At 48.5% G+C, this 26,052-nt stretch overlaps 1 protein-coding gene and 1 long non-coding RNA gene across 4 annotated transcripts in view; one reads left to right on the top strand and one right to left on the bottom strand.

Annotated features, from left to right (window-relative positions):
• LOC144155343 (uncharacterized) overlaps positions 1-23,683 on the top strand; it is a 65,023-nt gene extending 41,340 nt beyond the window's left edge. The window contains exons 2-5 of the long non-coding RNA XR_013319557.1: positions 15,367-15,493; positions 20,115-20,216; positions 21,954-22,048; positions 23,295-23,683. This is a non-coding gene — a long non-coding RNA (uncharacterized LOC144155343). The remainder of the gene's footprint in view (positions 1-15,366; positions 15,494-20,114; positions 20,217-21,953; positions 22,049-23,294) is intronic.
• The window catches only part of LOC144155342 (uncharacterized), a 217,029-nt gene that overhangs the window by 180,342 nt on the left and 10,635 nt on the right, over positions 1-26,052 (bottom strand). For all 3 annotated transcript variants that reach the window (XM_077686707.1, XM_077686709.1, XM_077686708.1), the window contains exons 2-3: positions 11,164-11,480; positions 10,365-10,639 (exon numbers count right to left, since the gene is read on the bottom strand). In XM_077686707.1, the coding sequence (XP_077542833.1) occupies positions 10,365-10,639; positions 11,164-11,432 (544 nt within the window). In that variant the 5' untranslated portion in view covers positions 11,433-11,480. The remainder of the gene's footprint in view (positions 1-10,364; positions 10,640-11,163; positions 11,481-26,052) is intronic.

Raw genomic sequence — 26,052 nt, 5'->3', positions numbered from 1 at the left:
GTCCTCGTTGGTGGAATTGAGCGTTGGGCTCTTCGAGGCGGCCCGATACGACGACGTGGGCAATGCGTTCGGCGGCTTCTTCTTCTGCCTCTTCTACTCCTCCATCTATGAGTGTTGGCTCATACCCGTAGAGGGAGGTTGTCCAGGGCTTCACCTCGTCTATTTATTTTTAAAAAGGAGTAAAACGGCAGCTGGGACAAAGAACTAGAATGAATCTGTCGGTGTAGAGGGAGATATAATAGAGAGAGAGAGAGAGAGAGAGAGAGAGAGAGAGAGAGAGAGAGAGAGAGAGAGAGAGAGAGACATTCTTAACGAAGTCGGTCGGTGGTTGATACAAAGCCACGAAGCTGGTACTAAATTTTCTGTTTTACGTTTCCGAGGCTGCTGGCGCGAAATGAACAAGTACAGTAGTTTTTACCTAGATACCGAGGTGGTGGTGAGGTGGGTCATAAAAAAATGGCGCGTACCTAAGGAGCGGGAATACAAACATTCAAACCTGTTCTGAATAGTTCTAGCTCGGCAGACGAGTTGTCTCTAATGATTGAGTGGACAGTGGCTCAGCTTTGTGCCCCTGAAAGATTAAAGAAAAGGAAAAGACAATGGCAGTCCTATAGGTGGTATTCACTGAAAAGTTTAGCGGGCGATTTCTTCGCTTGGCAACACAGAAAACCGCCATGACCAAGGCCACTGTGCCTGCGCATGCTCTTTGCGCCCGCAGCTCGCAGAAAAAAAACACCAGCGTGCACTGACTGCCGCGTTTCAACTCGATTCTCGGCGGTGAAGTCAATGCATGTATATTAATTGCACTCACATTATGGGGTAACGCTCTTCTTGCCCTCTAGCACTTCGCATCCTTCGCCTGGGCCGAGGCGTCAACAGATATGTAGCGAAATTTTGAAGTGATACTAGGATAGAATAGAGAAAAGTAACGATTAGAAAGGCGAGAAAACAGTAGAGAAGAGTAGTTCCACTGGTGTTGATCCCGTCGCACACAACACAACTCGAACACTGCTGGCTGGCGTCATGCTGCATCCGGGAGGTGAAGCGTGGAGGCGTGTGAGCTTGCTGTGACGAGGAGCGAAATCTGTGGTGGGTGGTTCCAACCACCTCGGAGTTCGCTGGAATGTAGTGTGGCCGACAGACGGGTACTGAGGAGTGGGAGCTGGCACTCGATGGCCCACACCAGCAGGGCGAAAGCAGGGCGACATACAAATCCAGGGCGGCGGCCCGCGTAGACAACGGGCCGCCGCAACAAAGTCTCTTCGAGAGCGCCCAATGGCGAAAACAACGCTACGCGATATCCGCTAGCTCCGTAATCAAATACGCACGGCAGAACCACGTGATAGCTTAGGGCGCATTCCGCCGCAGCGAGGAACGCTTCGTTTAGAGTAGAGAGTTTTAGCGGACCGTTTTTCACGGTCCGCTCCGCTCCGATAGCAAGCGGGAGCGCCATTGCGCATGCCTGGCCCGCTTGGCCGCGAACGGCATTGGCTCCGGTTGTGCTGACCGTGCCGCCGATACCGGAGCGGACCGTCGAAAACGGTTAGCTAAAACTCTCTAGTGATAGGAACAAACCCATATTTCTGTGCAAGGTAATGCTTTTGATCTCGGTTGGACAGCCTCACGCATGTGCCGCTATGGTGGTGGCCGCGCGTCCCCGTTGCCAAGGCGACACACATGGTTGCCCGCATGCGTGCCAAACCAGTGAATACAACCTATAACGCTCGGCATCTGGCGCACGATCTAGGTCGGTAATCGTTGCGCGACGCCGCCGATGACACTGTCTGCGCTGTTTGCGACGTGCGTCGTAAGCACATTGATCCTCGGGAGTCCTGACAATAGCAGCCTATTTATGGCGGCCGCAGGGAAACACGTATCCACGATATCAACGGCTCATGCACTGTGCCTGTGTTCGTGACGTAGCTTTCGAAGATTTTGCGTATCAGGTGTTCACGTAGTTCTCTCTCGGCGGGCCAAATGGGAGGCGTCGTGTAAGCGGCTGTGTCGCGTTCATTCTTTTCTTGGCTTTCTTTTTTCTTTTTTGCTTTCCGGGGGCCTATACAGCGGTGTCGCGTTCTTTCTCTTCGCTTGCACCTCCTTTCTTGCCACGGAGGCCCATAAAAACAGTAAGCAATGACAGGCTAACAGCTTTCGCTGTAAAACTGGCGAATGATTTGCTTATATTCTATAGGCATGAGCTGCCGGTTTAAGAAACTGCCCAACGACCGCTTCGCAACAAACGGGAGCTTGTTCGCGAAACTGGTGCGAACGAAGTTGGATACAAAGAGTGGTTGTTTGTAAGTGCCCCAGACATTTACAAAAAGGGGCAAAAGTTGGAGTCATCCCGTTATTTTGTTTTTTCGATTAGCTTACGTGTCTCCGCGGTCCGCAGAAAACAGAAAAATAATGACTTTAAGTAGCGAAATAAAAAAAAATTCGTTCATGATTCTAGTTTCAGGTCCATACAATAGGACTGAAGGTAAGAATTAAATATAGCTAGCGAAATTAATGAAAACTAGGACTCCGCTTGTCGTTAGAGGTGTGCGTAACGGTGTCCCTCAAGTAGGGTAAGAGGCGAGACAAAATGTGATTGATTGATTGATTGTGGGGTTTAACGCGCCGACGCAACGTAGGCGATGAGGCGCGCCGTAGTGGAGGGCTCCGGATTAATTTTGACCACCTGGGGATCTTTAACGTGCGCCGAAATCTCGTACACACGGGCGTTTTTGGCTTTTCGCCTCCATCAGAAAAGCGGCCGCCTCGGCCGGGAATCGAACCCGCGACCTCGTGCTCAGCAGCGCAACGCCTTAGCCACTGAGCCACCGCGGCGGGTGAGACAAAACGTGACAAAAATTCGAAAATACACTAGTGAATATTTTTTTCTATTTCCCTCCATTCCGCAAGTACTTTCTTATGGGTACAAGGTATGTGCAATGTGGCGACGCAAAGTGGCGCTTCCGTGTGTGGTGCAAAGAGCGCATGTGCACGCAAGAGAAAGTTATCTTCGAGAGGAAGGCTGATAATAAACAGTCAGTTATTTTTTGGGATGCGGGTTGTTCACTTGCGCAGCTCTGCCGAGCAGCGCGTGCCAACATTGGTGACCCGGAATTCAGAGGCAGCCACCAGAGTGTCGAACCAGCCGAAATACGGCTTCAACGTCCACGACAGACGCCCCTCCAACAGTCTCCTCAGTCGACCGTAAGCTGCCCCCCTTTTGGACTGCGGACCCCGCACTTTGGTTCATACAAATGGAATCGCAGTTCACAGCCCGACGCATCACCGCAGACCTTACGAAATACCACTATGTAGTCAGCAGTCTGCCGCCCGCCATAGCCAGTGAAGTAAGGGATCTTTTGCTCGCACCACCTGTCGCAGATGCATGTGCAACGCTGAAAGAAACCCTTGTTCGCCGAGTTACGCCCTCCGAACCACAACGACTGCAGCAAGTGCTTCGCGGCACGGAACTCGGCGACCGTACTCCTAGCCAGCTTTTGCGGCACATGCAACAGTTGCTCGACGAGACATCAACCACGCTAGACGGAGCATTGCTCAGGGAACTTTTTTTGCAAAAGTTGCCTTCAGGCGTCCGCATGGTCGTCGCGGCCTCAGAGCGCAAAGATTTAACCGCGGCCTCCGAGCTTGCCGACCAACTGGTAGCGATAACCCCACCCACATCCGTGGCTGCCGTGCAAGCACAACAGTCTCGAGACGAACTTCAAGAGATGCGTGAGAAGATTTTTCGACTCGCCGAAACAGTATAAGCTTTGCACGCAAGTAGAAGAAGGGCGCAAACGATAACCGAGCCTAGCACGCCGCTATCGCAAACGCAGCACCAGCATACATGCTGGTTTCATCGGAGGTTTGGAAGTAGTGCCCGTAAATTTGTTCCACCATGCGCGCATTCGGGAAACAGCCGCGGCAAGCACTGAGGGTGACCAGTGCTACTACGTTGCCTCCAAGTCGTCCCTCGGTATTCTTTGTTACCGACCGCAACAATACGTTTCTTAGTCGACACAGGCGCCGAGGTGAGCCTTATACCGGCGTCACAAGCCGAAAGAAAGAAACCTAGTGCATCACCCTTGCAAGCGGTCAATAACACGGGGATAACAACATATGGCCATCGTTCACTCTCGCTGAACTTCTATTTCGGCAGAACGTTTGTTCAGCTGGGTGTTCATAGCTGCCGATGTCTAATTCGCCATATTAGGGGCATACTTTCTCCAGTTCTTCGGTCTGTTGATCGACGTCCAAACGCAAACTTTCTCCAGTTATTCGGTCTGTTGATCGACGTCCAAAACAAACGGCTTCAAGATCCTGTTTCTAGGGGAGCGGTACAAGGCACGCTGTGTTGGCACACCCCTATCAGCCCGACCTTACTTAGTCCGTCTGGAGAAGCGTACTTCACCGCAATACAACAAGAGTTCCCAGAGCTGACGCGACAGCCACAGGCATTTCCCGAAGTAAAGCACGGCGTCCAGCATCACATCGAAACCACAGTCCCACCGGTCTATGCGCGACCACGGTGCCTGTCACCCGAGAAGCTGCGGCTGGCCCGACAGGTGTGTGCCCACATGATGGAACACCGGATTGTACATCCTTCATCCAGCCCATATGCGTCACCTCTTCACATGGTCCCCAAATCAACAGACGGTGATTGGCGCCCTTGCGGGGACGATCGAGCACTGAACCGGGTAACCGTACCAGACCGTTACCCAGTGCCCCACATTCATGACATGACCTCCTTCCTACATGGTGCTACCATTTAGCTACATGGTAGCTCCATGCATAGGATGTGTTCGACGACCTGCTTCTCTTGTTCTTCTGACAAAACTGTTCTTTTCGATCCGAACACGCGTTTGTGAACGGCTTGGCTTTGAAATTCTTCCCACTTTTTTTCACGCGTCTCAGGAGAGCATCCTCGGGAATACGGAACAACCTCGATACAGCACGAATGGAGTGAGTCTTGTCCTAAACGGCATTCAGCGCTTTTTTCATGTCGTTTTCCTCCGCAGAAGCTTTAGATTATATTCTTTTGTTCGTTCGCACCATCCTAAACAAAAAATATAATACATAATGAGCGTAAATGAATGATTCAGTTATTACGACACTCCATTACCCAATTCAATGTCTTTTAGTCGCGTTTTGCCCCTTTCACATTCCCAAATTAAAAAAAAATCCCGCTTTGACCCACGGCACCAAATGAATTAAAGTTTGGTGGCATGTAGCTAGTAGTGTAAAGTAACAACATAAACACTTAAGTTGTTGTACAGACACCGAAGAACCTTCGTGCACGGATTCTAAAATTTTGCCGAGCAGAATTTCGCCCCTTTTTTGGTGGGTCACGAACACACTGACACCAGCCGCGCAATTTTTCCCGCGCGAACGCTGCGAGTAATCACCAACTCTTACAGCAAAAAACAAGGGAAACTACCGGCAGCAACACGAGGCCGCGGCGCTAGCGAAGGAGCTTGCCTTAGCGGAGCGAAACCGCCTCTGGTCTTGTCCTGAAACTCGGCACCCTTTCCTGCACCATATAGACCCTGGACTCAGAATGAGGCTACCAGAGCGGATTCCACGTAAGCTTGAAACCCTTTACCACCGGTTGCGTCTCAACGCAGCGCTCACGAACTCTTACCGCCACCGCCTCGGTCTAACTGCAAACCCCTATTGCGATAATTGTGGATTGCCCGAAACAGTAGAGCACGTCCTTCTAGAGTGTCCGGCATACATCCAAGAAAGAACTCACCTCGCAGAAAAGATTGAGTGCCCCAACAACGCATCTATATCTTTGAAAGGTCTCCTTGGACCCTGGCCCTCTCCATCGTCCCAGAGAAAAGTGTTAGTTGCTTTATTTGACTATTTACACGAAATCGGCTATGCAGAGACAATTTAGAACTTTACGTGTGAGATCGTGTGGACTTTTAAGTCACCACGCAAAGCTTCGTGTTCACTTTTTCTTTTAATCTCTTCTTTTCCCATCTTTCTTCTGCCCTACTTCTTTTAGGGCCTTTACCCCCTTCTCCCCATCCCCGCAGAGTAGCATGCAGGCGGGAACATGCCGGCAAACCTCTCTGCTTTCAGCTAATAAAGAGCTCTCTCTCTCTCTCTCTTCACTGAAAAGATAAACAAAGAAAAATTACTTTCTTTAGTAGCAATAGAGGGCGGCAAAATGAAATCATCGCGTTTTAATTGCCCCGCGTCTCATTTTGCCCCGTCTTAATTTTTTTTAACCTCCTTGGTCTTACCCTACACAACATTCCAAGCCATTTAAGCTGGCTGGCAGACGCGTAAAACGGGCAAGTTGGGCGCGTTGCAAAATCGATGTTTTGTCAGCCGAGTCGAGAACTCAGCGGAACGTGACGTTCGTCTTGCCGAGTAAGGGCTTGCTGCAGAGCCGAGCCTCTCGCACCACTATAATCAGTCGCGAAGCTTGATTTAAAGTGACAGAAATCATTGTTGATGTGGACGATGCAGACTCAAATTATCCTGTTTGTTCAGGGGCTTTCGTCGAAGATTCGTTGCTTGACAATGGTTTGCGACTCAGCGACGTATTGCGAGATGACCATAGATGGCGGTTGTCCTAACCTGGGAAAGAAACCTGGGTCGCCCGAGACACTCTGGTGGCCTGGGTATAAGCACCCATTTTAAAATTTAGTTAGGTCAGCATAGCGGGATTCTGCTGGACTTCTCGTGCGAGCCGTTGCACGTCTGTTGAACGCATCGGTTGAGGAGAGCCGTGCTTGTCGTGGTATTGTCACGCCGGTATCGACAAGCGGAATTCGAATCGGATCTATGAAAAGTTCTGTTGTTACAACATGCTGATCCTTGACAGGTAGGGCGATGTCCTTCGCTGCCAGCGTTACACCTGTTATAGAGCGAGGATGGAACGTCCGCGCACGCATAGTGCCGGCGTAAGAAGTCTAGCTGGCGCAGGGTCTTTGTGTAATTGGTCGTAATCAGGGACAGCACACGCTGTAAGGCTTTAAAAAGTAAGCTTTTGTAAGGCTTACAGAAGTTTACAGAAGCCAGAGGGCCCGTCAACCTCTCACCGCTACCGGGCGAACAGCGAAGGCATCTGCTACATTTGTTGAAAAAGCTGGACGAAATGACACCAAAATTAGTGGGTCTCCGTGGCCTTTCTGATGGAGGCGAAAAGCAAAAACGCACGTGTGTACGACATTTCGGCGCACGTTAAAGATCCCCAGGTTGTCAAAATTAATCCGGAGCCCTCCACTACGGCGCGCCTCATCAAATCAATCCCCATGGCCCAAGGTTGGTTCCGCTGGCATGCCGGTCGCGGGCAGTGGAGATTAAAGTACGGCTGCTCGAATTCCCCTATCACGTTTGTTCGCAGGTTTTGTAACTGGTGAATGACGTCCCGCCATTGTACTTCCTCAGTGGACAAGTAAGTCGGCAATCCGAAGTCGGCAGCACGGCCGAACAGCTCGACATGAACAGTGGAACCTCTTCTTGAATTCAGCCTATTGTGAACAATGGTTTCCTTTTTCGCGAAGTACATGCGTGAAAAAACGGCCACTGACCTTTCCTAGAGAAAGTCAATAAAAGGGAAACTGCTATTTTTTTTTAATTAAAGCAAACCGCGCTACTATTTCCAGCTGCGCCAAAATCTACAAGCCAGAGCGAGTTTTTTTATTCTTTACCATAGACCTCATAGCATGCCACAAAACATGTACAAAAAAAAAACACAATTACAACCTTATCAACGAATACTCATGCGGAGCTGATAGATTTTGGCTTCTGAAGTAGTGGGCCAGGCCTCGGTTCACTGCAGCTATACTTGCGACACACAGATTTTGTTTTTCATACCTGCGCTAACTGTGTCCGTGGGCGCGTGCGCAGGCAAAAGAAAAAGCATTTGAAGATGGGTTCGGCGCTGCTGAAGGCATCTTATGGACCCCAAAAAAAGGAAACTGTCATTTTTTAAGGAGCTCCCTCACTGTATACCTGGAATGTTCGAAAACTGACGCTGTAAAAAGAAAGCACGTTTATTCACGGGGTATTTGCTATTTGGAGGCAGGATTTGGTGCAGGTGATGAATGCAAGCAGGTCGACAATTTCCGCTCAACACGATAAGACCTTGCGGGGGAAGCAGGGAGGACGGGAGGGAACGGAGAGCACGGGAGGCTGCGAGTCCCCGCAGTGGCGCAGTGCCCACGGGGACAGAGAGTGAAGCCACAAAACAACGCAGGGAAGACACGACAGAGGCGCGCGTCACGCGGCTCTGCACGAGAGTGATGTGCGCTTCGAGTCACGTTATTAATGGAAGCGAGGTGGGTGCCGCGTTGCCACCGGGCGTTTTTCACCTGGCCTTCCGATGACCCCGCTCGATAAACACGTGCGGGGGTGCGTTTGAACTTGGCGGAGGAACGAAGGGAGGAGGGAGCTGGGAGGTAAATTTGGTTGGTACACCTTTGTCGATCGCTGGAGGTCGTCGCGTGACGCGACGGAAGCGACGGCGCAGGTAGAAAGCGAAGCCAGGGCGCCCGGTAGCGGCGAAGGCATCGTCTACATTTGTTGCCGTCGCGTCGAGGCATATAGACGCGGCGACCTATCGCGTGACGCCTGGGGCAGGTTGACAGAGGCACCTGGCGTCGGCGGCGCACGTAACGCGGGCAGCACGCGGGCGTACGCGACCTTTGTGCCCCGTTCGATGGGTGCGGTCGTTTCGCTGAATTTATGAGCCATCGTAATCGAGGGGAAAAAAAAGGGAGAGCCCCGGCCCGAATGACTTTGAGCGCAGCGACCGTGATTTGCCGCTGTGGCTTACAGAGGCTTACTGCAACAGAGATCGAACGATTTTCTTTTTTACGCGTTCGCACAGGTGCTTTGCGGGTGAAAAAAAAAATACCGTTATCTGCGTCATCGCGTTCCGTTTAGGGGCACGGTCGGAGCAGCAGTATGAGAGCACGCTTGCGGCGTCTATATGTGAGTTGCGCAAAGCAGCTATTCGATTACCTGGTAGAAGTAATTCCCGCGAAAAGACAAAGAAGCGAAAGTGGAGAAAGTGGCGCAAATACGATGCAGCCGTAAGGAAGTGGGTATCGCCAGGCTGTCGCATTCAAAACACGTGAGCATACGAAGTCCCCCGAGGAATTTTTGTAGCCCGTGAGCGTTTTACTTACTGGCTTGGGAAGTGCATCCGAAACACAACTCAAACTTTTTTTTATTTGAAGAACTGATATTTGGTGATTGCGACCGAATATCAAAAGAATTTGAAAAGTTTTCTCCCGCGGAGTGGTGAGCATATCACATGAAACCGCTGCAAGCAGCAGTTGCCACACGAAGATAAAATATCCGCACTAAAATTCTATCCTTTCCTAATGCGAGCTATAATGGTGGGGTGCAGTTATGTCTATAAAGTGCGACGACCGCACCCTTTTGATACAATCAATGATTGTTACTTATTGGCCCCATCTCATAATTGCGGACCGAGCATGGTTCAGAATAACGTCGGTGAGTATACGTGTGAACATTGCCTTTTTTTTTTTTTTTGGCTCTAAAGCGGCAAAATGCTTCATGTAAGGCACTCGTGCAGACATTTCGTCCACCGCACATTACAGTGCACAGCACAGTAATGTGGAGCGTAATCGTTGTGCAGCTTAGCAGTGGTATTTTTATAGTAGTAGCAACGGTTCTATTGGTGCATTTCTGAAGCAATAATAGTATTAATAAGTACTCCTAAAACTTAGTTCTCTTGTTTTACTTTCCAGTGGTGTCGTTATTGTGGGAAAAGAGGGAATAAAAGGGCATAATCAAACATGCTTGCGATACAAATGCGAGGTTGAATGATTGCGGGGTTTACAATCAAATGAAGCTGGTGAATAAGGAAGTGAAAAGTTTTCTTGTGCTTTGGCTCTTCTATGTATGATACGCACACGTTCGGTTACCCACAACGGAGAAACTTATGGCCTCGCTATATTTTCGGGTTTTTCTTTTGCACTTTGAGTGAGCTTAGTTTTCTTGCTAAAAATAATGAAGCCTAAAGATATTTTCAGATAACTTCACGCGCACGCAAGAACGCACGCAACCGTGTTCCGAAACCTGTACTACATCAGTTGTAAGCTGCTTTTTTCGAACGGCATGTAATACTAACCGCTGTGCGCGTTCAGAGCAACTTCAATGATAACCAACGGTGTTGGGCTACGAAAAAAAGGCGTGTGCCTATAGCCGTTTTATAGATTTGTCAATGTTGCGGGCGCTGGGGCGGACGTAGAGCTCATAACAGTGAACAATGCCGATTTGCTAAGCGGCGACGCCTATTAATCGCAGTCTTGCACGCCCAGTGCGTCAAATAGCTACGGTATACGGACCACGCTGTGTATATGAGCTGCTGCCCCGCTCACCGGACGGCGGGTCGTTGGCTGCGAAGGAGCGTTTGTCGGCCGCCGATGTAGCCAGCGGTGGAGCGGGCCTAGTGGCTGGTGGAGGCGCCAGCGATCCTCCGGCGGGGCTGGCGGGGCTGGCAGAGCTCGACCCGCGGCCCGCTGTCCTCCTGGCCGCCTCGGAGGTCCCCTTGACCGCCGCGGACTCGGCTGCTGAGCCCAGGAAGGGGGCCGGCGGCGGCGGACCCAGGAACGGGCCCATGCTCCCGAAGGGAGGCGCCGACGCGCCCAAGTACCTGCGGCCCACCAACCAATCAGAACCGGTTCCTGGCTGCAGCACCAACGAGGCTCTCTGCTATGGCTGCTATTGCGGCTGGGCGGTTGCGCTGGGCGGAGGCGAATCCAGGAACGTGTTGGCTCACGCGGAAGAACATAGAGGCACGGAGAAGTTGATCTCTGATTTTTTGATGACCATTCATTGCAACATTGCAGCATATTTGACGTTGCACACTACTACTCAGTGCTTCAACACTGGCATTCTGGACTCTCGAGCCTCTTTATTTATTTATTTTTTTTTTTTTGGGGGGGGGGGGGGAGGCATCTGTTGACTGAGGACGCGGCCGGACTGCGGACGGCCACAGTAGCCACACTCGCCAGGGTACCCGACGACTTCATTTTTTATGCGGTGTTTCTGATGGCGCTGTTCGGCCGAAGGTAGCAGCCCAAATGGGAGGGGGCTGACTCTCTTCGCATCATCGCATTGCCTCTCGAGATTCCATCTCACTGGCGGCCGCTGTGAAAAAATTTATAGCCTACTCACCTGTCCCTGAAGGTGGCCAGCAGCGAGGAGTCCACGGGCCCCGGGGAGCCCTTGAGCGTGGCTTCTCCGGGGACGGCCGATGCCGCGGCATAGCGGCCCACCTGGCGGTGTCCGGCCGGCGCGGGGCCCGCCTGCGGTGGCGCGTGGTGGTGCAGGTGGTGGTGGTGCGGGTAGCGGTAGGCGCCCGGGGTCGCGGCCGCGGCCCACTCCTCGAGCTTCACCACTTTGCCCAAGTCGCCCAGCGGACACGCGCTGCTCGCTTCCAGCATGCCCGCCGCCGCACGACGTGCCTGCCTCCCTCAGCGCTTGCCGGCTGCCTGCAGGCGCGTCAGAACCACACGCGGCCTGTTTCAACTGAGCCGTATACTGTCGGCCGTGTCTAAGTGGGCCTTCGAGCAGTGGCTAAGGTCAAGCACAACACTCAGAAAATTGTTTCGTTACACGCACAACCTGCTGTCGTCACCATCTAAATCGAGAGCAAGGCATAATAGCGTGTACATCTAAAAAAATATAAAAGAAACATTTTTCTATTGGTAAAGGTCTACATAGGAGTAACACTAAGGTACACGAGACGAGCTTCCTGGTTCAGGACAAACCCGAGTAGATGATATCCCAATAAACGAAAAGAAATGAACTTAGGCTGGCCATGTATGACAACCGGTGCACCACCAAGGCAACAGAGTGGATACTGAGGGACGGCTCTAGAAGAAGGGCGAGGCCAATAACTCGATCGAGGGACTAAATAAGGAAATTCGGAGGCAAAGAATGGACTCGAGCAACGCAGGACGGGAGCGGCTGGAGGGCAATGGGAAACACGTTCGTCCTGCAGTAGACCTATGTAGGCTGTTGATAAGAATGATGATATCCCTATGTCTAGCGATAACCGTTGTATCAAATCAAGACTGAGCCGCCATTTTAGCGACGAGTTAGTAACTTCCCTCTACCTAGAAGCACACAAATATCATGGTTTCTGTAAAGTGGTTGTGGGAACTGCGCGAAGCTGCCGACATAGCAAGATTGAGGAGTGTCGGACGCTCCCATGTTGCATGCTTCCACGCAATGGGACAAGTTTGGCCATGACTTTGCCAAAGGACATCAGACGGCACATCTCACGCCAAAGTGCAGATTGAACGGTTTGGGTTCTGCATACAGCCAAAGCGCACCAAACCGTGCAGCACACCGCGGCTTGATTTGAAGTGTTGTAAGCCCACGTATGTACGTCACATCAAGAAACAAAACAATTGGACTTGCCTAGCCACCATTCTAGTTCCCTGCTCGTCACAACGTTTAGTATCATGTCTATCGTGCCACTCTGGACTCAAGTGTGCCATATTCTTTCCACAAGACATACCTTTTCGGACTTTCACGCTATTATAGAAAAGACAACAGAAGAAAAGCTTCTCAGTCAGATTAGTTACATGCGAGGCGAATACTTCCTAAGCTGTACGAATAGGCTCGTTCAAACCAGAGGTGGCTCTAGACCTATCTTTGGAGAGGTACGAAATTCGGAAGGTCGAGGGTTCCTTAGGGCCGGCCAAAAGGGAAGATGACACGCTCTCCATATGCTGCGCTATACTTCAGATGACGTTCGGAAATAGGAACCACCGCCATAGTACCCTCCTCGTGCTCTGTGTACTCTGCTGGTTTCAATAAACGCAGCACTTTCACAACCCTCCGCAACGTTGTAAAACTCCGCCAACCCGCGTATGGTTTGTCGTGCCTATGAGACGTAAGCGACATTAAAAGGCCACAATTATAAAAATTGCCCCATTACTTTATTGAGTTAAAGGCCAATATGGGTCGTTTCCGTTCTGAGTTATTTCGTACAATTTAAGCACAGACAAATACGCAAGGGAGCATTTAGCCAGTTCATTGCTAGCGTGGTTAACCTGCTCAAAATGTCCACGAACCAGAAAAACGTCAGTAGTGACCAACAAATGTTTGAAAAATCAAAGCTTTAAGGACTGAGGGAGCGCCATACCCCATCTCAATCAATAGAGTGGTGTCGCGTTGTAGTTCTTGCGACGGCCGCAAATGGCACATGGCGTTTTCTTTGTCTACTTTAGTGAGTAAATTGAGGCTTTAGAATTGCAAAGAACAGTGAAAGGAAGGGTTGAAGTTCAAGATGCAGACACAAACAAGAAATTCGCTTACTTGTCTCTTTCAGTTTGTACTCGTTAAATTGGGGAACTGACCCTTGAAAAACTATTTCACGCACAATTTTTCTCATTAGTCTCGCTTTTCATGAACAATCAAATGGGGCTCATGGTTGGGATAATGGCATGAATATAACAGAGGGGGGAACCTTGCGAGAATTATCTGGCCGGCACCAGCTTCCTTGGATGACTGTGATCAAAAGTTTACATCACGCGCCACGCCACGTTACATTTTCGTATACGCAAAGGACGTACACGCAGTATTTCCATATAGTGTGTGGTAAACATTTCTCAGCCTATAGTTAATTTATCCATTGACTTCATGTGGGTTTGATGACGCCATGCGCGCTACCTCTTTCAGGAATGCATGTGCAGACACCTGAATCAATGGCCAGCCATCAGACATCTAGACGTTTTTGCATAGGCGTAGCACACACACTCAATATAAGGGAGTTATTTACTTAAAAACGGAATTACTTTGTACATTTGGCACATCGGACGCACCCCTCGATTTAGTTAGCACCGCAACAAAACACCGGGTGAAAAACCTTTCCGCACAAATGAAAAACTTGTTGTGGCGGCTGTATGCGTAGTGAAGCTCTTACCAGCTGTACGGAGCTTATGCACGGGACCTGTCTTGCACTCGCCCACACGCTGTGTCGATAAGTTGCGGGTATTCGAAATTTCTGAAGCCGGAAACGGAAACGTACGCCCGTCTTTGACGGTGCGCTTATCGCGGGCGTAACACACTCGTGGCAGGCTTAGTGCAACTTCCCTGTGCTCGGGCTCGACCGCTGGCGGTGAAACAACAACTGTCGGCTGCTCACGCGTATACAGTGGTTTATGATGCCGTGCTGGCGCCATGCATGAAGACATCTCTTAAAAATCAAATAATTTAACTTTTGCTCTCTTTTTTATTTTGCATGGCGATGATTTAGGGCACCTTGTATCCGCATTTGGTGGCACATGAACGTACGTATTAACTAATGAATCTTTTACGTTTCATACAGCTAGCACAGGCGACCTTGGGAGGTGATTTTTCAGAAAAAACACGTCTACACAACCTTCCACAACTATTGCGCCATCAGAAAAATTTTCTCGAGGATTACAGAAAATGGGGCTCCCTATTTCAACAAGAGTCCACACCCAAAGCTCCTATAGATTTGAAAGAGACACGCATGTTTCATTCATCGATGTGAATAAAGCGCCAACATAAATACAGTTCGTTTCTCAAACCCGACACACCTAAGAAGTTTTTAAAAGCAAATGTTTCGGAGAATACCAGTGCTATGAGTGCGCAAAAGAGGATTATTATTGTCGTCGTCACTGCTATGCGCATGGCTGAATGGTCAAGAAGCGAAATGCGTTCCTCCTCAGCTATACGCAATGGTTTTGTTCTCATCTTTTTGTTGTTGTTATTTTACAGATCTGCGGCTGGGGTTTCAGGCGACCACTCGGCGAGAAGCTTTTACATTTCGTACACAGAGCATACCGGGGGCACATATTCTGGCCAATTAGCTCGGACGCTAAATGCACCATTTCCAAACCATATCTGTCCCAGAAAACATCTCTTAGCCCAACTATGCTCAGAGATACAAGGGGAATTATATTGGCAGAGCACCAACTGCCGCTACCATTTTTTTCCCCTCCGGAATGTCAGACAAGGATGAGATTTCCGTACACTCTTATACCAGCGTTTTTTTTCTCTCCACATCAGAACGAAGCTCTGTACAAGTTAATATAGGCAACAAGACTTCATTTATTTTCTGCCTTGTGGAAGAAACCCCTCAATGTTGAACCTAATTTCACAAAGAAATATTAAATTTAACAAACATTTAATCTGACATGAATGTGCAGTTTACGTCCTTATGCTGGCCTTAATGGTTCACAATGCCGGTTCACGTTTGTCTTGTACTGTAGGATGCTCGCATTTACTTATTCTGCACGCAGCCGTTTGCGCGTAATATGGCGTAATAATTGGTTGAAACTGACCAAGTGCACTGGCAGTGAACAATCATTTTGGAGCGCTCTGTACATTTTTGCGCAGCCATCGACGAGCCCATACATGTGTGGTCCATCGAAGACTGGATATCGGATCCCGTGGCGTAAACGCCGGTTCGAGAACAAGAATTCTGTACTTGTTTGAAGTATGAAGACAGTGACAGATCGTTCAGGTACTATAGCGTATAGGTGCTTAAATGAGCATCATATCCCCCAAAATAACCGGGTAAACAGCAACGGAAGCAAACCGTATACCTAATGGTAGTATTTTACCAGTTATTTAAAGCCATTTATTTTATTTTAGGAAAACATTCGTTTCTTGGCACTGTAATCTATTTATAGGTCCTATGCAGCGCTTCTTTAGACTTCCTCACGCACATTATGTGGAAATGCCAAAGAAAACCACGGAGCAAGACCCCTCTACCCCCCATAGATATCAAACACCTAGAGCACTGGGAAACCCTGCTGCGGAGCTCTGATCCTCTAACGCAGCTACGCCTTGTCCAGATGGCCGAAGAAGCCGCCAGGGACCAAGACCTCCTGGCTGACTAACGCGGCAAAGAAGAGAGTCCAAGCTCGCTACTTCTGGGCAAATAAAGCTCTCTCTCTCTCTCTCTCTCTCTCTCTCTCTCTCTCTCTCTCTCTCTCTCTCTCTCTCTCTGTGAACACCTGAAATGCCTTCAGTTGTAGTGGTGATGATGTTTATTAACGGATGGACCTAGCCTTGTTTGGTATGCCGGCAATTGCTCCCCCGATCAACACCTTTTTGCCGCTATGCGCAGAAAATCACCAGGAGTCGCTGATGCGTGTGCCCCTTAAAAACCCGAGGATCAGGTGCAAAATGGAACGCCTTTAGAACATGACCAATTAACACGTCCAGTCTTTATATAATCGTGGTCATGAAATACTCGAGCCAAATATTGCTGCTCTAAGTGTGCAGGTATCATAACTAAGAAACTATCCACCAATGCTGTTTTCTTATTTCTCGGGTTCTTCAGGGGTTGGCAATTATTTGTGGAATAATGTAACGTAATCGCCGCTATTTGCCGGTAGCTCCCTTTCAGTTGCAGGAATAAGAGATAATTCGACATCCGCTTTAAAAAAATGCAATCAATGCAAAGAAGAGACCCAAAAAATTAGTGATGGGCGATTGATCGATTAACCTACCGATTAATCGATTAATGCATTAATCTCGATTAAAATTTTGGTCCGTTAATCAGTTCAACTCAAGTGATCTCTCTAGACCAAATATCAAGCACCACACAACTTTGCGTACGGTTGTTTTAGGGCCTCGCCGTACACAGCAACAACCTGTTCTTATAATACCATGGTTAGAACCGCAACCGCATGGTGGCAACGATGACTAGAGGCGCCGGCCTCGCTCCTTCGAGAAATAGCGCCGTTCTCACGGCATCGATACCACGCTAGGGTCGTTTAGTCAACCTGCTGACCGTGAACACCCCATACACCCCCCACATTGCCTTAAAATGCGAGAATATATGTGATTTCGACTGCTTCATGTTGATAACCCGATAGCGAAAGAGGGGGGGGGGGGACTTCTAGCTCTAAATCTCGTAGTATCTTCGGTTTATTCGTTCTATAAACTGCACCAACCAATTAACCGATCAATTAATAGAAAAATGTCTGCCCACTAATGGGATTAAAATTTTTAATCGACACCCAGCCCTAAAAATAAGGCATCTTCTGCAAGGAGCCAATCACGCAGTGCCGCTCTGTGCTGGTGATAGCTTTCGCCGTCCCTCGCGGCACGGAAGAAACAGAGAAAGTGGTTATCAGCCTTACTGCAGGGCCCCTTCGAAATATCGCTCCCCCAAAGGCCTACATGTGCCAACACACACACACAAAAAGAAACGCCAAAAGTAGCCGTGGCTGCTGATGTCGTTGATATAGTTGTTATTTGTAAAGATTCAAGAAAAGACAACCACACCGTTTACTGCGAGGAGGGGGAGGGGAGTTACTTTTTTGCGTTTGTCATTTGTTCCAATCATATTTATCCGTAAATTTTGTCACATGTGTTTAATAATTCCTAAGTCTTTGAAGCTCAGCTCCATAGCAAGGCCCACCCAAGAGGATGGCATAAAAAAAACGAAGCAAAGAGCTGCGTGTGGGCGTTAGATCGAGTCGCGACAAGCCTTCTTTCATCGGTGTAAAATGAGCCGCTTTGTTTTGAAATGTTCAGTTTGTGATGTGCACGGGTGACACAGGCCAGGCAACGGAAAATTCCTGCTTCGCTTATCAGGCAATGCACGTGAAATGGAGGGGTCGAATGATCGACATCCCCACACAATGGGAAGAACATTTCCGGCTCGTTCTTCGGGAGCACAAAGGGAATGCAGCCTGGGTTCCGGGCCGTAAAATCACAAGGACGGCCCCGTCAGCTGCTGCGCGGTGCAATTCGTGCCCTTTTCGGCGAACTGTTTTAGTTTTGTCGCCACGCCTTTCTAGCCGCGGCCGCTCGCGATCGTAACAATAAATCGTTTATGTCTTAATGAGCCTCTGTCCGAAATGAGAATCACCGTGTGTCTAGTACGGAAGTAGCCATAGCTGTAAAAAAGCGACCTCAAATTTGATAGTTTGAGGGAGGATCCGAAACTTTCGCGAAGTTTAATTACGTAGCACAATATTTTTTGCATGCCTGTTTATGAATGCGAACCATACCTAAAGAGCCGCTGCTATGGTGTCGATAGCATCTATTAATACCAGCCTAGTGCTATAGAAATTGGGACCTCTGACCTGGCGTCTGCAAGGTTCTCCGCGCTCGAACCTTACAGCGTCATTTTCGCCTATAGGGATGCGCGAGCTCACTGCAGACCTTATTTGCTATATATGAGCCGTCCCAGCTGGTGTTGTCTTATTTGAGGACAGCGATGTTAAAAAATGATTACAAAACCAGATGTTCTTAAATGTACTTATTTGAGCGTTTATTAAGTACAGACCTGATTTAAATTTTAGAAATAACCTCTAGTGAATTAGAAAATGAGGTATATTCGGGATATTTCGCTGCGAAATGTTTCGTCATATCTCACGCGGCCTAAATATGATTCACATTTAGATACACGTGACCAGAGCAGTGCAAACTTTGGTAATTACTTCAAACACACTTTTTTCCTCAAAAGCAATCATTCCTCGAACACCAATGGTGAAAATTTGATATACCAGAACGTTGTTCAATTCTTAGCGTTGTATTATTATATATAGAAGACCCGAAACAAAAAGGGTACGGTCTCCCAGCTCACGCATTAAATAGATGCGTTAGACGTAACTCTTCATATCTTCCGCTCACTGGCTGCACAAGAAGCGTAACATACTGTAACAGCGGGACAAAGCAACGTAGCTCCTGGTACGGCGGCCCAATCAAGGCCACAGCGGCGCCACCAACCCGCGTCTCCTTCAACCTTTCTTATCCGCCAACTTAACGCGTTCTTCGTATACGAAGGACAATTCCATCAGGCACAAGCCCGGTTCAGGTTATTCGGAAGCAAAAGAGAGGCGTCATTTAGGTCTAGTGCAACATATAAAAGCTGAGCGCAAGTTCAAGCTTAAAGGAGTACTGACACGAAATTTCAAAGCTGAGATAACTATGTAAAACGCTTCCTTTTTATCAGGAGATATCTCCCAGCAAGTTTCAACAGCAACCGTTCAGCGAAACATATTTAAAATCCATTTTAATCTTCGCCCGCACGAGAAAGGCCAGAGCGGGTCGACGTGACATCATCTGCTACGTGCCCCAAACTGTCGACGTCGGGGCTCCCGTGACGAAGCCGACGCGCTGGCTGTGGTTGGCGCGCGCTGCTCGGGCGTGTGTACACGTCATGGTTTTGGGACTGACGTCATGCTGCCAGGGCCTGTGGGGACGGCGAAGACCTCGGCCGGTCTGGGCGCGCGCGTGCGCTCGCTCGCGCGCGCTTCCAGAGAGGCAGCGATACGGCAAGAATGGTGACGCCATGTGATACATGCTGTCATGGCGGCCGCTCGGCGTTTTTTTTGTCGAAACCGAAACTGGCACGAATAAACGACGCCGTAAATGAATGTTTACGCTGCGCTCGACCGCCTAATCTGTCATTCTATGATTAGTGGGCTGGTAGGCACGCATAGCAGCGAAAAAAACGTAACATAAAAATTTCGTGTCAGTACTCCTTTAAGCTCAGCTGGGTATGCGCGTATTTACAAGCCGTATACAAAGTAAGTAAATTAGAAACTTGGCTTCAGTTTTTCTGTATAAATAGCGTGCGTGCGTGCAATCGTGCATGCTTCCGTTTGCGGTCGGTCGAGCGACGTTCTTGTCGTAAAGCTTGACATGTGCCCAGCATCGAACAAAAAATGTACCTGTGCGGGCATATGTTACGCCGTATCGTGCACATGGTCACCGTAATAGACAGCACGACCGCGCTTTGAGGGAAGACAGTTTCCAGCAGATGGATGCCTGAAATGCTTTGGCCCCAGCAACCATTCCGACGCTGCAGCGCCTCCCACTCTGTGCTCCACCACCTCCTGAATGGAAGAACTTAATTGTGGGTACGCCGTGTTGCGGGTCGTGCGGTGGAAATACGCCCCTCAACGGGCAGGGTCAGTTCCTATCGCTGTCTCGTAGCATGCGTTTAAAAGTCAAACGGGCTAAAAGTTGCGCGAGTACCTCGCACTCTTCAATTGTGTTTCGTAAAATTGATCAATGCTGCAGTAATCAGAATACCCCGAAAATAAACATGATTCACTTCCAACGGGAAATAGTGAGCGTTCGCTTTTTGTTCCCCCTGTTCTTCTTGGCTTTTTCAGATGGAGCATTAGACGAAAGGCTGATGATCTGCTTATGCGTCCACAGCTCTGACAAAACGCCCATCTGGGAACATTCCACATTCCGTGCAGGTGCACTAACAGGTGACTTGCGCGCATAAACACCATTCATGAAACTGTTCTTGTATATTCGTGGTTATCCACGCATTCTAGGTATCGTGCTTGCGCATTGGCTGCTTTTTTTGTGCGAAATCAAGGCTACATGTAATCACGCTTGAATTCGTGATAAGTGGATTGGATGGGTGGTTTCACTTAGGGAGAAGGCACTTATTTATATTTATGCCTCTTAACTAAGGAACAGTCAATGTTTTCCACGCATGCGGGACACGCTAAGGGCACACGCATGCGCATAAAAGAAAAAACAACGACGCCAAATCATTGAAGATATCCAGGAACAATAGGCTGCATATCTTCTTCACCTGTGCTAGTAGAAATACCGACTACTTGCATTTTAATCACGCTGTCGAAGCGAAACCAAACCCTAACAAAAAACCAAGAAACGAACCGGTATTTTTACTGGAACTGAATTCGTACCGTTTTAGCACGCCTAACTGGAACCATAACTAAATAAAATTTCCGGGGTTGAACGCGGTTAAAACAAGTTTTTCGAGCGATCGGTCGGTTTTCGTGCCGAGGGCGTGCGGTGAAATAAGATGCAGCGAACGCCTTAGTCCGCGCGAACAGCCAGGCAGCACCACGAAGCTTCACCACGAATGACATTCCAGCACCTGTCTGCACGAGCCGGACAACATACGTGCACGCTCATCCCCATCTATACATTTTTTCTGAATGCATACCTGCCCACCAAGGCATATATAGGGTAATAAACGAGCTCACGCTCTGGCCCGCGACGTTCATTCACCGTACAGCCCTTAGCCGTGGCTTGAAGAATGGAATCCAGGGGGAGAGCGATGCACCGTAAACAGCGCCGCGAACATCTCGACAACCTACGGGCAACAAGAACGCTACTCCCCTCCCCTTCGAAATTCATGAACACCGCCGCTGTGGCTCAGTGGCTATGGCGTTCTGCTGCTGAGCCCAAGGACGTGGGTTTGATCCCGACCGCGGTGACTGTTTTTCTGGTTTTCTGGTGGGGTCGAAAAGTGAAGACACCCGTGTGTCGAGATCTCGGCGCACGTTAAAGATCCGCGGGTGGTCAAAATTACCCGGAGCCATCCAGTATACGGCGCGCCTCACACTCGTACACTCTTAGTCGCGTCCCGCATGGCGTCCTATTTATATGCGGTGGGCATCCTCAATACCGTGATATAAGAGGCCCTGACAGACTTCTTTTCCGTGACAAAACCTCAGGTGGTTACAGCACGCTTATATTCTGCGCCAACGACCCGTGTCACGGCTATAAACTAGCGGAAAACCTGACGCCAGGAAATAAATGAATAGAGGGGGGCAATCATGAAGCTCTGAGCGATATGTGTGGCTTGCGGCGCATGCGCGTATTCCCAATCACACAATGGCCCGCGACCTTCCTTTGCGGTGGCCGACGACGAGCGCCCGGGGACGCGGTGAAAGCTGAAAAACACTAAAAAAAATCTTGCGCGCACATGCGCAGTAGGAGTGGAAAAAAGTTCGCGCGTGGCGAGCGGTGGTCTGGTGATTTGTCTTTACCGCGCGTGCGCAGTATGGAGTAATTTCAGCGTGGGGCAAGCTGGGGTCCCGCGCTTTGACTCTTGCTCTGTATAGTTCATACTTAGTTCCGAGCGTTCACACTTTATTGACCACGTTCGCTTCCGCTGACATCAAATGTGTGCTTCGAGGTCGGTGTAACAGTGGAAGCAACTGCGAATGCGATGGGTTTATTAGGGCCACCGGGAACGCAAGCCAAGCAGCGGTGCCATGTCAAGCCGGCTGGTGTGTGTATTACGGGCATAACCGCGCGGTTGAACACGAGCGGATAGGTAAGTCCCTGGATTTCTTTTTTTTTTTTTTCGATGGATGGGGGAGCGCAGACTGTAAGAATTTGTGTTTGCGGACAATATAGCAAGGGCCACGAAATTACGCCTTTTGCGTCGTCGTAAGAAGCCCGCGCCAAAACCGTTCTCCGATACCCGGGATCGTACGATAAATTTGACGTGCTTTATAGAGAGGATTCGGTTTCCCAGTGCGGCGGCCGTTTTGGGATCCAGGAGAAAAATGAAAACGCTTGCACATGTGAGGTACTTCCGTGTGCCATAAAGAATTTGCATTTTTACACGCGTCCCATTGTCGAGGTCAAGCCACATAAAACGCAGTTCGAATTTTGTATTTTTCAATATTCTATGGCCACTGCTTGTCATTTTCGGTAGGCGTAGCAAAACGTTAGGTAACGTTTTTTCGTAACTAGGTTTTCACGTCGTCGTTTCGGCTAGTGAATTTTCTGGCACGTTGAGTAGTCTGGATCCTGTGTCGATTTGGAAACTTCCTTATGGTGCGTTTAAGTGGTAAAGTTTTCACACGAAGCAACATTCATGAGTAACACCAGTCCCCATCTTGTTGTGTTCGGCACGGCTGTCGTCTGTCTGAAGTGCTAACTCGCGGTTTGCAGAAACATGATAGCATTGCCAGCGCAAACGCGCCGCGGCGCCGGCGTAGCGGTTGCTCAAAGCGGTGGCTTCTAATGTTGTTACAACGCCTTCTGTAAAGGCGTTATACTGGAGGCTATGGTTGTTACAGATGCGCTGGCTGTTGCTCGGTGCGCGCAGTTTACCTATGCTTTAGCAAAAAATATTGCTAGCAGTTCTGTTCGATTTTTCATAATGTTTGGCGCCATACTATTGCTGGGAATTGTTTCATAAAAAGAAACTAGGGCACATTACCTCCCGTGTGTAACAGCGAACAGTTTTTTTGCGACGTCCAGTTGACGTGCCGGCGTCAAATAAAATTATGGCAAAGTTTTCTCGCACGCCTTTGGACCGCTCGGCCTTCCTATGTATATGATGAAAACGTCCTTTTGGAGGGCGTCTGAATCTAAAGCAGTAAGAAAGAAATAATTGCCTAAACTACAGCGATGCACCTGTCTGATTTATGGTATTTTCACATATCTGCTAAGGTGTTGGTGATACTTCTGCTGCGCCCCTTCAGGCTATACTGTTTTGCCGCCGATAAATAGCACCACAATTTTGTACCTGGTCACTTTTTCAACTGCTGTTTCTTTTCTTCACGCAGTGCCAACACAGCAGAATGCTACCCAGAATGCTACCACATTTCAGTGCGACGAAATTCCGGAAGCAGCAGCTCCCTGGCCAAATATTGCTTGGGGGATTTTACAAAGGCCTTCTACATCATCGGAAGTGGTGTACCTGGACCATCATTTGAAGCGCGGAGAAAGTACTTTTTCTTTGTTTGGTAATATATTACAATAGGTCATGAGATACCCGTCAGCTTTAGGCCAAACGTTTGGCGTTATACAGTCAGGAGCCTGCAAAAAAGATGAGTTTCCCCCTGTTCAGCAAGCTGCTGAAAATTCCATAAATTAAAGCAATAATTTTTTCTTGACAGGTCCTTATTTGCTCTTCCACGAAAGAATATTTTCATTTGTGTGTTCCACAATTGCAATCTGCTAATATTTGTATTTGTTATTTTAGTATAAGTATTTCGTGTTCATATTTTTATTTTTGATATGAAATAAAAAGAAAACATTGTTCCTTCGGCATGGTGTCATTAATGTAATTTTCATCTCACACTTGTGCATGCTCATGAATTCGAGAATGACAAAATACTCTAAATTTACATACCCAACTCAGCTCTCTGTTTATGTCCCAAACTTGTATAAGTAGACTATCGCTTCAAGATCCGGTTAGGTTTAAGGTATACAGATACTTGCTTTACAGCTTTGCTTGCAACATGGCCTTATAAATATATCGAGTTTTTTTTTTAATTCAGGGTATGCGCATTGAGACCTGATAGATCAGGTGGCAAAACACTGAGATTATGAAGGTAAAACCTCATTGCATGACAACTGAGGTCATGAAGATGTTCCAGAAGTGCACAAATCACAAATGTGTTGGTGCAATTGCAGCCATTGTAACCCACTTATTGGTGGCATTGTTTTATACGGTCTAACCTTCAGATGAACAAGTGTGCGTTCATGACCGAGTGCTATGGTTTTGGTAAACGGCCTTGAAAATGTTGAAAATGCTGAACCGCGACTTTGCGCTTCCGCGTAAAATAATATAACTCCTTAATAACAGAAGCGCGAATGAAATGAGGCCACATAAAAAAAAATTGCAGAAATTAAGAGAATTGTCTACTAATGCCCAGCATTCTTATGCCGCTTCTCTTGAGTGTGAGTCTTTTAGAGCCAAATTTCTGTTTGTGCAGTTATCTCCAGTTACCCTGTTATAACGATCACAGGTAATATTTGCGCAAAATCCGCATTTTTTGTAAATGAAGGGTGTTAAACGGCTCACCATTTTCCGTATTTTTTATATTTTTCTTGGTTTTTAGTTTTGCAAAATTATGTTCGGCCAATTATCTCGATCTACGCTATGATAACGATTACAAGTGGAATTTCCGCGAAATCTGCATTATTGTGGAAATGCAGGCCGCTATACTGTTTGCCAGTTTCCGTCATTTTGTAATACTTTTCTTAATTTTTGGTTTCTCAAAATTTGTTTCGACCAATGATCTTTATTTCCGATATTATAACGATTAAAGGTGGAACTTCCGCGAAAACTGCATTTTTCTGGAAATGCAGGCCGTTACAAGTTACACGGCCTAGCGCCCATCCGGTCTGCGCGAGCAAACGCTAAGATATTCTTTGTACGCTCGCGATTACCAATTCTTCAGGCGACGCAGCAATTCTGCAGGCGTCGGGACACAATGTTATATAGAGTGAGTAATTTATTATTGGTTCATTACATTACCAGAGACGTAAATTACTAGCGCCCCCTATTACAAAAATAAAGGTGAAGGCATGTAACCACACCATCAGAAGAGCTAAGACGAGCAGAAAAAATTCAGTGCACCATTTCATGCTTGGTATACTTGCCCCTCGTTACCAGACATCTCTTATGTTCAGCGCACGACAGTGTGCCTTACGTGCTAGTTATTTGCATGCATTGTCATAGGGGGCACTTTCCGGCAATGTCCAAGTATACTTTTGGTAAGAAGGCCGAAGAACTGTTATCAATTCCGTTTGCATCGACGGAATAAATCACCGCATGGCGCATCATACTGTTGAATCGGGCACACAGCATGACAAAAGGTTTCCGCTCGTACAAATGTACTTAAAGCCCCCAAACCGTAGTATTATGCCTCTTTGGTAGAGTGATTAAAGAACGGTGGTCTAAAGAAAGTCACTCGCCGCCGAGTGTGTTATTTAAGACTCCTGCTTGACGCGCAACAGCATGCAGAACACTTATACGCCCATGTTTGCTCTCCCCAGAAACCCGTGGGTTGTGGCGCCGTGGTTATGATACCCGCCTCTTCATGTGTTGTAGTAGACACAGGTTCGATTCTCCGTAGGGTTGCGTGTGTGTGCCTATGTGCACTTTGTGTGTCGCGTATGATGTAACGTGTGTTAGAGCGTTCGTCACGGGATTCTGACGTTGGCCTGGCAATGCGAGCAAAAAAAAAAAAAAAAAACGGATAAACTCAATTCTGGCCGAGTGCCTTGTTTTTTCTTTTTTTATGGGAAAAGCAACAAGGCCGCTTATTTGAGGGGCCGTTTGATTTGGGGGCCGCTTCGTAAGCGGGAATAGATTAGCATAACGGGCCGCATAGAAAAATTACGGCCAGTGGCCTGCCGAACACACGGCCCGGTGTTTAGGTGGCCCGCTGGTTAAGCGGCCCTCAATACGGCCGCTTAAACGCGGGGCCGCGTGTTCGGTGGGCCGCGTGCTTGGCGGGCCGCTTGCGCGTGAGGCCGCCTGAACCGCCGCTTTATAAGCGGCTTTAAAATGACGCGGCGACCCACCTGCAT

Source organism: Haemaphysalis longicornis, unplaced genomic scaffold (assembly GCF_048455015.1).
Source record: "Haemaphysalis longicornis isolate Haplotype H1 unplaced genomic scaffold, Haemaphysalis longicornis Haplotype H1 scaffold_1, whole genome shotgun sequence".
Lineage (NCBI taxonomy): Eukaryota > Metazoa > Arthropoda > Arachnida > Ixodida > Ixodidae > Haemaphysalis > Haemaphysalis longicornis.
The sequence above is the reverse complement of the archived record's forward strand: the minus strand, read 5'-3'. Positions and strand labels throughout refer to the sequence as shown.